General features: G+C 34.9%; 2 protein-coding genes across 2 annotated transcripts in view; one reads left to right on the forward strand and one right to left on the reverse strand.

Annotated features, from left to right (window-relative positions):
* The window catches only part of LOC135694589 (HEAT repeat-containing protein 1), a 31,564-nt gene extending 21,097 nt beyond the window's left edge, over positions 1-10,467 (forward strand). The window contains exons 30-38 of the mRNA XM_065213395.2: positions 87-227; positions 923-1,236; positions 1,729-1,999; positions 2,764-3,003; positions 4,010-4,178; positions 4,551-4,702; positions 6,836-6,994; positions 7,428-7,536; positions 8,241-10,467. Coding sequence (XP_065069467.2) covers positions 87-227; positions 923-1,236; positions 1,729-1,999; positions 2,764-3,003; positions 4,010-4,178; positions 4,551-4,702; positions 6,836-6,994; positions 7,428-7,536; positions 8,241-8,329 — 1,644 coding nt within the window. The 3' untranslated portion in view covers positions 8,330-10,467. The remainder of the gene's footprint in view (positions 1-86; positions 228-922; positions 1,237-1,728; positions 2,000-2,763; positions 3,004-4,009; positions 4,179-4,550; positions 4,703-6,835; positions 6,995-7,427; positions 7,537-8,240) is intronic.
* LOC135694596 (ATP synthase F(1) complex subunit delta, mitochondrial) lies at positions 9,577-11,282 on the reverse strand. Its single transcript, XM_065213409.2, has 3 exons — positions 11,145-11,282; positions 10,125-10,488; positions 9,577-9,759 (listed from the first exon to the last, which is right to left on the reverse strand). Exons 1-2 carry the CDS (start codon positions 11,280-11,282, stop codon positions 10,126-10,128), a joined length of 501 nt encoding a protein of 166 aa, XP_065069481.1. The 3' UTR covers positions 9,577-9,759; position 10,125.
* Between the last annotated feature and the right edge of the window lie 689 nt (positions 11,283-11,971).

Consider the following 11,971-nt stretch of genomic DNA (forward strand, 5'->3'; position numbering starts at 1 on the left):
TAAACTAGTAAGTATCCAGTTTTCTGAAATAAACTCAGGATGTATATGCATCTACTATATGTTCCTATTTGAATTTATCCTTCAAGGTGTACAGGCTTCTAGAGTTTGACATTTTTGCTCATGTAACAAGCCTGCTAATGCAGAATGAGAATCCAGCTATACGAAAGAAAGCCATTGAACTCACAGCTGAACATCTGAAGGAAGCAAAAGAGCTTAGCCGTCACCAGGTCAGTTAATTTTGACGTCACATTCTTTATGTATAGAAATTGTATAGGAAACCTGGATCTCTATATTTGTCCCGCATCCTGAAACTTATTTTTAAGCTAATTTTGCAAGTCTGCCTGGTTCCAGTGCTTCACTGTTCTTCTTCTTTTATATTTAGAAAGGTTTCTGCCAGTTTTCAGGATTAAGGATGTCTTCTTCATGAGGATATCTCAGTTGGTGTTGAGTCCTTTACATCCGTAGTATTTAGATCAGGCTGTTCCATTCGGATAACTGAATGTACTTCCCCTACTCTATACTGTTGAAATCTGGTATTAAAAGTAGCATGTTGTCCATAAACCTTGTCACACGGCATAAAAGATTGAAAAATAATAATAATCATGACAATCAAAATATTGATTTACTGTTGAGATGAAGAAAAGCAGCACTGCCGGTTGCTTTTCATCACCGGAACATTTTCGAATCAAATCTCCAAAGGACAAAATAAAACTTTCATAGTGTCAGCCTATGGTGAAATGTGGAAAAAGTTTGATAACTTTGTGAATATGCATAACTGCAAATGACGTTTTTGGAAGACTAAATAGATTGACATGAAATAAGAGTCCTATTATTGGCCATTTTCATTAGTTTTGATAAGTACTGTGCAGTTTACAATGTGCTTTATTTTGCAAAATCAAAATTTTTCTGTGTTTTTACTTAGAAAATGGCGTTGATTGATATTGCAACAAGCCTTGTTAACTTGGCCAACACCGACTCACCTGAACTTCCAGCCATTAAGCATGCGGCATTGCAAGTATTGAGGTTAATTGTTCAGTTGTTGGGCAAGGAGTTTGCTGAAGAACTGAGATGTGCTGTTCCGGTCACAATTGCTGTCATATTAGCATCTGATGGGAATCCACAGATCACTGCGAGTGCCTTTGCCTGTATTGGAGAGCTCTCCTCCTGTCTCAGTTTTGAATTCATCGAATTTCTACCAAAGTTGATGCCACCATTGCTACAGCTACTCACTAAAGGGTTAGTCATTTTTTCTAGTGATTTGGTTGCTAGACAGCGTGCCATTTGGAAATTTATTATGTTCCATCTGAGATTTGAGTACATTTTTATTTGAAATTGAAATCAACTGTAAGTGGAGGTGCGTCCAAACATATTTTCTGAAAATTATCATGATGTGCCAATTTGGCACCTATCAGAAGCATACCAGTTGCGGAGATGCAGCAAAACTCCGGAAAGAAAAACATGAGAATTTAAGAGCCTGTAGGCTGTCTATCTTCCATTAAGTACCTTGTATTTGTGAATCATTTTTAAGGCTGAGAAATAAATGAAGTTCTTAATATAGCAGGTATCTTCCTTAAGTGTTTATGTTGACTCAGGATCATTTGTAATTTTAGTTTATGTGCTAGCATTTTGAGCTATAAATTTCCTATGAAAGGTCGACTTTTCATCCCTTGACTATAGATATTTGTTTCACTTGATTCAAAGCTAAACAGCATCTTTGATTTTTTGTAGGAAGGACTCTCTACTTCTCAATGCATTTACAGCTTTGCAGAAGATCCTTGAATCCTTGTCAAAGTTTATGAGTCCATACCTTGGTGAAATCTTAAGTTTAATTACCAAAGCTGGGCCGGATGATAACGAACAAGTCAGTAAATCATCTACCAAAAAGCAAATTAGATCCAAAATTGCCTTGATATCCCAAACAGTATCAACATCGGTCACACCAAGAGTCCTGCTCCCAGCTTTGGACGCTTGCTTTGATCAAGTCGCACAATCTGATGAGGTGAATAGCTTCAGTTTACTTAAGATTTTTTACAGCCATTTGCTATTACGCTGGATACTGAAAGCATATTATTTCAAACAGTGACCCGTGAGTGACGACACATCCTGAAAAGACATCCCATTTTTTTCCGAGCATAAATTGCTGAGAAATGAGACATCCTAAAAAGAGACGCTAATTATTTCAACCCCTAAGCATAATTTAGGGTTTTATCTCTAATATTCATTCGCCAGGGCAAAGCACGGGTCTTTTGGTATACCAATCATTCTGTCATTCAAAGCTGAGTTTTATAATGATAAGCAAAGTTTTTTCCAAAATTGGAGGAGCTTTGCATTTGAAAAGTTCGTGCTAACTTAATTGGTATATTAACTGTAATTTCAGTTGATGGAAGAATTTTCATAACTAAGTTAGTGTAAAAGCAAATTTTTTAAGTTGCTAGACAGGGAAATGACATTTATTTTCCTTTTCAACCGTTTTTGTATATCGATCACATTAAAGTACAACCAAAGCTGAACTGTGAGTTGATTCCAGCAATAATCATATTGAAGCCTTGTTCAAGTCAAAAGGAGATAGAGATATAAAACATTATTGCTGGAAAAGAATTTCGGGAGTAAATTGATGTGATATACAAAATCTCGTAGATGTATTATTGGTAAAAAGAAATTTTATTATCAAATCATTGAACTTGAGGTTAGCAGAAGGCTTATTAATTCGAGCGCGATTTGTATCTGAAATGAACGTGAAAATGTCTTTTCCTATACTTATAGCACTCGTTGTCGTTGCTCATGGATATTGCACAAGATGCTATTGAATCGATGCCGCGAGACAGGATCAAGACACATCATTTGAAGCTTTTAGCCTTTTTCTTAAAGGCTCTTGATGTTCGTAGACTACTGTCAAGGAAACCAGAAAAGCAAATCAATATTGAAGAGGAGAAAATCATTACAGCTTTTTGCTCTTTGGTAATGCGACTCTCAGAGAACATTTTCAGACCAATGTTTCTCAAGGTATGGATAATTCATTTGAGAATAATTCTGCTTGTTTGCGTCTACTTTTGGTTCGTTTTTTTGTGAAATTCTGCTGTTGGCGATTTTGTCAGAAACCCTGCCTGTACCCTAGTTTTTCAGCCAAGACAATTTTCAACATGCAAACTGCTATTTGAAATCTACGTTGAGATATTTTTTGGCTGTCAATGGATAAAAGTGACTACGAATGAGCTTAGGGTTTGATCAAGCAGCAGTTTCTTAGTCTTAAAAAACAACTTCAAGCCCTGTCCTTATTTAGTTTTTGTGATCAAGATGTGTACATTCAATGTCTGACCATGCCATTGCCAGATAACTTAAACGTTCTCTATTTAAACAGAAAAATTCCATGTCCCGTTTTGGTTCTAAATTTGGATAATTAAACCCTGTGATGACGCGAACAAATTTTTCTCTTTAAAACTTGAATTATAGGTCTTATAATGTTTACTGAATAAAAACATAAACCAGAAACAGTAGTCTTAATTATCGTTATGCGTTTAGAACCACTTTTTGTTGTCTAAAAAAGCATACATTTACACAGACATTTTTTCTTCTGTTTCGCATGCCTTGGAGGCCATTGGTTGAGATCTGGCGGCCTAACCTAACCAGAAGTGGGTTAGTTATGTTTGCAGTAGAGAATGTTTACTAATTCCCAAGGACATTTCATGTTTGTTGGTTCATAATTTAAGATCTGAAAGAGTGTTGCAAATGATTTTTGTGAAAGTACTGGAATGAATCAATTTATCAACTGTTATTCTACAACCGGAGACCCAAACGATGGAGTCGTACGTGCAGGCTATGGAATATTGTTACACTTGACGAGCATAAATATAGTCACCTCTACCCTAGGATGGCTTGCTGTGCTCTTGTCAATACATATTTCTGAAAAGTATTGTTCCTGAACATGAAGTAAAATACTTATTGATGTTGTATTTATTGACTGGGTTGATCCTAATACAGAACTATATTCATTTGGGTGATATTTTTTTAGATTTTCAGTTGGGCAACAGCTGATGAAGAAAATTTAACAAGGTTGATAACATTTTATCGACTTAGTGGAGCAATTGCTGGAAAGCTGAAAGGCCTGTTCCTACTGTTTGCTGGCCATATCACAAAGCCCTGTGCAGAGCTTGTTGCTAAATGTAATACGAATTCTGAAGGTATTGAAATATTATCTCTGCAATTATCTAAATTTATTCAAATTCACAAATCACGAAACGAGGGCTTGTATACACTTTCTCCTCGGCACAGGAGCTGCTGTTACCCTGACCAAACATTTACTAGCAATGTTCCTAGGCCTTACTATACTTTTTATCTTTAGAGGTTTTTCAGACATGGGAGTTTTAACATTGATGATAAGGTTGCCTTGGGTTTCTGTCATTTTGTGTTTAAAAACAGCTGAACACTCTATTTCTTATAAAATTTCTCAACATGTGATGGTCAGATTCTGGTAATTTTTTTGTGGCACAAGTCTTTATTTCTCCTAAATTACGACCAATTCTTTTGCCTAAGAAAATAAGGATTTTTTGTAGATTCAACTTTAATTGAAGAAGGAAACGAAGAGACCATAAATTTGCTGCTTATTCATATATTTGATTGTTTGCAAAAGTGTTTCTTGCATGACTCTCAAGGATTCCTTAACAAGGAGAGATTTGAGTATCTCATGATGCCCCTTGTTGATCAGGTACTGTATCATCTATCTAAATATTTAACTCTTGCTTTATCTCAAATACTCGTTCCTATCAGAGTATTTCTAGCTGCATATCCAGATATTTGTTAAAGAATATTTAGGAATTGTTTCTATACGATTTTTTTATAAATGACAGACTACTTGTCGCTTTCAATGTCTGTTGTTTGTTTAAGTGACAGTGATAATCTAGCGATTTCAAGACACTGCTCATAGCGATGTTTATCACTAGTTTTTATACGATTTCGGGGTAGCTTTTACAACACTGTTTCCAGTTTTGATAGTTCATAATAAAAATAATAATAATAATACGAATTTTTTATACAGGATAAAGACACTTCAGCGAATTATCGCTGTTATCAACGTGTGTCCTGTTAAAAATAATAAGTCAAATGAAACTAATAAAATTCCCTTTTACAACTTTTTAATGAAATAAAAGGTTAAAGATATTAACAATAGTCCTTTAAGCTGTTTGAAGTGTTCGTGCATTTTGTTTATGTTCGTGCCAAATGAAGCCTTCTATAGTAAGTGTATCTACATCTTGATTGTATATAAATTTATTATTACATTTCATTTTGGCTCATCTTCGTCTAACTTTTCAAAGCGTGTTTCACACTTCTTCGACCTACCGTTAAAGGTCTATCAATATCCTTAGGGCTTTATTGAATTCTGAATATTTTAGAGGGGCTTTCAAGAGTTGGGGCTTTCAAGAGTGGGGCTCCTAGAGGGACTTGGGACAAATTTCAGAATTGGGAGAGAGAGAAAATGTGCAGCTCTGAATATATTTCCATGGCTTTCAAGACCGTACTAAAGTCCTGGTTGATCGTTTGCCAATTTAATTATGGTTTTTGTTTAAAAAGATTTTAAAATGCGGTGACCATTTAATCAGATTCGCACCAACCAAACTAAAGATCTTTTAAGATGGACAATTTGTTTCAGGAACACCTAGTAAATTGTGTAATTGAAGAACGTCGAAGAAATTAAGTGCAAAATTGGCCAAAAATTGACTTTAATTAACCGTGGTTTTGGATAGGAAATATTACGTGAGAAATTTCATAACCAGGATTTAAGTTCTTGCTTTTTCTTAATTATGTAGGAGGAGGTCCTTATCCTTGTAGAAAGAGATAGAGGTCCCAAAGGAGAAGGGGCTTAACCTAAATTTCTTTTTTTAACGGAGAGGGAGAACTTGGAAGAGAGTAGGTTTAAAAGGGGCTAAAAAGAGCTTTTTCGAGGTTTTTTGCTGCTTGTTTTATAATTTCGTTTCGTTTTTATTATTTGGGCACCACTCTTTGTTGTTTCCTTACAGGGGTGTAGTGTTATGAAAAGAACAAGGGGGGCCTTTCATAAAATATTTCAGAAAACAGTACCAAGTTCTATGTTCTCACGTTTAATGCTCTGAAGAGTGTCAGATGATGACTTGAGTTTGCTGCAAATGTTTGCTTTATCAGAGCCATTGTTAATTTTTGTACCTCAAAAACAGCCAGATTCTTTGTGTTTGGAACTGTTTCACCTCCTGTAGAAGCTGGAGCCTCTATTTGTTTTTGATTAAAGATGTGCAGCGTCTATTCACAGATAAGTTAATGTGTCTTTTCTGAGAATATTCTGTTTTAAATTGGTGTTTAATGCAGAAGAGAAAATATCATAATTTTAATTTTAACTTGAAAAGGAAAACTGTATATTTTGCCAAGTTCAGTAAAGCAGTTCATTGACTGTGTTTAAGTGCTTACAAAGTATAATGTACAATCGAATCTGCTTATAGTCACTCTGGTGAAAGTCACACTGCTGGTTACAGTCACATAAAATTTAGACCCAATGTGCAAAGCTACTCAATGAAGCTCTGTTTACAGTTACGCTCCATTCACAGTCACAAATATTCAAGCAACTTTTAATGTGACTAAAACCAGGAGACGAATTCTAAAATGGATATCTGCATGTCAGCAGTAACATTACAGTTTGGTGTTTCAAAGATTTCATAAGCAGGAACAAATACAATGATTTTCACCAAGATATAAGAATAATTCATGATAAATTATACCTTCCCAAATATAACTAGTTTATGCCATTTTCATGCTTTAAACAAGCAGTGTTTAATGGAAACTGGATGAGTTGTAACTTCTTCCTTATTTCTAGATTGACAATGAAATAGGAGAGGAGCCAGTCTACAATGATCGTGTGATCAACCACCTTATTCCTTGTTTGGCCTCATTTGCTGTCGCAGTAAATGAGGAGTCATGCTGGAAGACATTGAACTATCAAGTCCTTCTGAAAACAAGGCATCAGTCTACACAGGTTATTCAGTTGTTTTTCTTGTTTAATTTCTTTACTTACTATCGGCAAGTCCCAACTTGTCTTTTCAGTTCCCCATTCTATATTCAATTCTTAGAACAGTTTGTTTATTTATATAGCTTGTGAATCCTAGTGTGTTGCAGGATTTTTGAGTGCTCAGATCTTGCACACGATGTTTGACTGTTAAAGCTTGATTAAAAACATCTGCCTAAATATTTTTCCAACACAAACAAAGACCTTTGTTCAACAGTGGAAATTTATTTGAACTGTTTCAATTGAGAATTAAACCCAAGTAGTTTTATTACCTTGAATAGTTAAATATAACAATCGTTTTCAGTCTGATGAAAAAAGAGACAATTAAAATGGAAGTTGAAGAAAACTAATGTGCCACAATTACTTCAGAATTGATATTCCAATGTATACCTTTTTCGCACAGGTACGCTTTGCCACATTAAAGCTTCTAGAAGAAATCCACAAACAAATTGGAGAGAGTTATTTGATTTTACTTCCAGAAACAATCCCATTCCTTGCAGAGCTAATGGAAGGTAAATGCTTCAAACATTTCCAATTTAAGATTTTTTGAGAGGCAATTAGTAACTTCTCTGTTAAAGTACATTCTTTGCTGAACAATTGCTACAACACATTCACAGTATTGACAGCTTGAACAGCTAACTGATTTATTGCAATTTATTTTTTTACAAATCCTCCATCAAATAAATATTTATTTAAATGGCGAGCCAATAAAATGTTGACCTTGAGCCCATGAATAGCTGTGATTGATAGCTCAAAATATTAGCAAAATGTCTGCTAAACAAACAAATATTATGTTTTTATTTCTTGGAAAGGGAAGACAAAATTCTGAATAACTTGAAAAGGAAATACCAGGCAGTACCTAAGAATTTAAAAAAACTCAGGGGTTTTCATTTCTCTCTGCATTTCTTATCCTTTATTATAAATTGAAGAGAAGGTCTAATAATTTGTAGAGAAGAACTGGCCTAATGTCCAGCGCTTCTTAGAGCACTTGGCTGCAGGGTCATGGGTTTAAATAGAGGTTCAGCTCATGATTTTTATTCCAACCTGTCCATCTAGTAGCAAAGGGGTATCCTATAGCACCAAAATGGAGCAATAAAAATAACCAACCACTATTCCTAATCATGTTGTTGGCCCAAACATTTCCTTTCTAACAGGACACTCTTAGAATCATATTTGGGACTTACTTTCACCTTTTTCCTTGCAATTTTAATTTTAGATGAGTCTTTTGAGGTGGAGAAGCAGTGTCAACACGTGATTAGTCACATGGAAGAAATACTTGGAGAATCCCTACAGAAGTATTTTTAGAGCAACAATCACTCTGTTATTCAATTATATATTTGGTTTGGTTAATAAATGCAGAAAACATATTTTGTTTTCTTCCTATTGCTTTCAAATGGATTTTCTTCATTTTTAAAAACTCTTATTTTGGGTTTCAATGACTACAAAATTTCTATGGTTGTTTTCTTTTAAATCTATTAGCATTCTGACAGACTCCAAACATAAAATTTTATGAGAATTCTGTTGAAATATCTTTCTGTTCTTTATGGGAACAGGGCTGGCCCCAATCTATCTAAGAGGGTTAGTTCATCTGTAGTCATATCTCTTAAGCTAACTCAAGTCAACCTGCCTTGCAAGGGAACCCTTCTTGAGGGTAGGGCTGGCCTGTTGAGAATTTTTAGGAAATTTTCTCATGTGAAGTCGGGTTTCCTTAGCCAGGTGTTGTGTAAACATATTTTTAGCTACCCAACCCAGGTTACCTTTTTAGCATCAAAACTAATGCATAAGCTTTTTCGCACAAATTGAAAAACACACAAACAATTGTGTTGAAGAGAATCAGCAAGACATTCTGCTGGAACAGAGGCAATGGAGTGGAGCTATGAAATGGGCCAAAATCCAGTTTTTAATTGAAGGAGCATATAGATTATAAGAATTTTAATTAAATACAGATGTTGTTGCTCTTTACATACAAATTTGCATTGGAATGGGAAGACAATTTCACAATTTTTTGGTCCTGTATTGCTGAGTGTGCCAGTTACATTACTCTAAAGAAATGATGGAGGAAAAATTAAAAGCATCCAACATCAGTTTATCCGATAAAAAGTGAGGCCAGCCCTCCCCAGAAACTAGCTGATTTGGGTTCCTTTAAATGTAATTTTTAATGAAAACATGTTAACCTAGCCTTGGCTTGTGTAAAAGACCTCTTTAAAATATATTTCAGAATTCATTGCATAAAAAGTCCACAACATTCTGGAGTCAAGCTTGGCCAATACTTCTTTTACATAATTGCTATTGATGTCTTGGTGATTAATAAATGTAGGTGTGTTTCCATCACTGTACTCTTGGCCTGCCACCCCAAAACTTGTCAACTCCAAAGCATTTTAACAGCTGGTAAACAAATAAAGTTTAAGGCCAAAACAAATTTTTTGGGTTTTAAAATAGCTATGAAAGACTATTTAAAAATTTTAGGATTTTATGATTCTGATGGTCCTTATGAACACTTTTAAATATTATAAGGAATGACCAAGTTAATACTTCAAGAAGCACAAGTAAAGTAAAATAAAACAACCTGATATAATAATTGTCATTTCAAGGGCAACAATAAATGTGTAAAACCACTGTCATTTGCACAACACGCTGACATATTGAAAATTTTGTTGATATTTAACTATACTAAAAGTTCTTCTAGCATTTCGTCCATCAAAGAGATGATTTTCTTGGGCTCCAATTCAAATATGCTACAATAAAAAGTCAAGGAAATGAGTCTCAACCAAAACTGTTTTATGATACATAAATTCTTACAATAATCAGGTTAGTTTTTCAACTTTTTTTAAAAAATATTGAAACATGAATAAAGGGTATACAAAAATGGCTAACTCGCCTAAGATTGTTTAATCCATCTCCTTTTAAATTTCTGGTCAGTATCACAACAAGTATTTTGACCTAGACCAGCGAGTTAAAGAGATGCTGCATCCTTCTATACTGTCACTTTCATTTAAAGTTTTAAGAAGCCATAAATCTTCAGTGATGCCTTAAAGTAAGATCAGTTTCTCCAAAAAGTGTTTTTCATTTCAAGATATCAACATTATAGAGAAAATAATACCTTATTCTAGTGCTTTGATAAGGGCTTCATGAAATTCAATTCCAACAATGGCCTTGGCCTTATCAACATCTGTTGAGGCAGTTGAAAGTAAAGTTTGTGATGCCTCTAGCCCTTGGCGTGCTGCATGGACATCCAAATCACTTAATGGAGCTGCCTCTTCAGCTAAGATTTGTGCAGATGAATCCTTGTTCACTGTGATTGTACCACTGCTGACAAAGAACTTTTCTGTACTTCCTCCACTATAAACAGTGACTACGCCAGGTTTAAGAACTGAGATAATGGGGACATGGCTTGGAAGTATACCAAAACTTCCTGTGAGTGAAGGCACATCAACTTGTGAAACTCCTTGTTCATTGAAAAATACCTTAAAAAAGGTATACTTAAATAAGAAATTAATGTATATAATATGTTAGTAAATAGTTTCCAAAACTATGTATCAGATAAGATTGTCTCAAAGCATGTTATTTATGAAAGAACTGATTCTTTTAATAGCTTGGTGACTTATGTTGCAGATGTGGAATCATGTAGCTTAAGCCAGAGATGTCTGGCTTGAAGTAACAATTTTCTATTGTATTCCTATTGTTTTTTGATGGCATATACCAGATGTACGCTTTGCATGGGTTCCGCCAAGGTTGCTTTATATAACTACTATAAAATGTCACCTTTGAGCTAAAATCCCTACAGGACAGCTTGACGTCCATTCAATAAAAAATTGCAAAACTCTTCCAACAACAGTTTATGGTGGACTAAGTATATATATTCCTTTTAAATACCCTTATTTCTGGTTGCTTTTAGTCTTTTTTGGTTGAGTTGGGTTGAGGTTCTACGTACAGAAAAGAAATCCCGTTTATTTAAAAAATGCGTTTTTCACCAATTATTTAGTGGCATCAGTAATATATTCAACCTAAAGATAGCTTGGCAGTTTCATCTATCTATCTATGCTCTATCGTGCAATAAACCATTTTGGTTATTGGGTAGATTTATCTAGTAATAAGACTTTTTAATTTAGGCCACACTGACCTTGTGAGGTGTTCCAAATGTTAGCGACAAACCACCTGAGACAGCTTCATCTGCATATCCTCGCTTAACAAGAGCCAGTCGAAGTAATTTAGATGAACCCTGAACTCTGCAAACATTGCGAATAGCAGCAAAAGACATTTTTAACGAAGTATTTGGAACTGTCCACTACTGTCTACAATGAGGCAACAAGAGAGATCAGAGCAAATGCTCTTTGAAACAGAGGCGATACATTCCCAAAACGAGACTATAACAAAATTTTCATATTGCTTCACTTAATCTTTTTTTTAAATCGGTGGTTTGTTTTGTCTTTTGTCTTTGTACATTTTTGAATTTATAGGTAGCAGAAAATTTACTAGCAGGATTTAAAAAAAAGCAACTTGCAAGTGAAATAAATCACTTTGCAAAGGATACGAGTTATATGCCTATGCTATTCGCAGAAGATTGTGCTACAACGACTGTGTCCTAATCCTGTAATAAGGACAAAGTAATGACCGCGTACCATTCAGCACCAGATTCATCCCCAGATTCATCCCCAGATTCATCCCCAGATTCATCCCCAGATTCATCCCCAGATTCATCCCCAGATTCATCCCCAGATTCATCCCCAGATTCATCCCAAGATTTGAAAACTTGCTTGTACTGCTCGAAATGTATCGAAATGACAATGATTAGCAAGAAAATATGTTATTTCCAGAGTTTCCTTTCTATTTCCACTCGATAAAAGTTTTTTCTTGCCAATTTATTCTTGATGTTTTTAGCGGGCCTGGGCATGCGTATTTTCCATCCCCAGATTCATCCCCAGATTCGCGTTTTGTATAATATGGGTC

The sequence above is a fragment of the Rhopilema esculentum genome, chromosome 8 (genome assembly GCF_057945365.1).
Source record: "Rhopilema esculentum isolate cy_ngs chromosome 8, ASM5794536v1, whole genome shotgun sequence".
Taxonomy (NCBI): Eukaryota; Metazoa; Cnidaria; class Scyphozoa; order Rhizostomeae; family Rhizostomatidae; genus Rhopilema; species Rhopilema esculentum.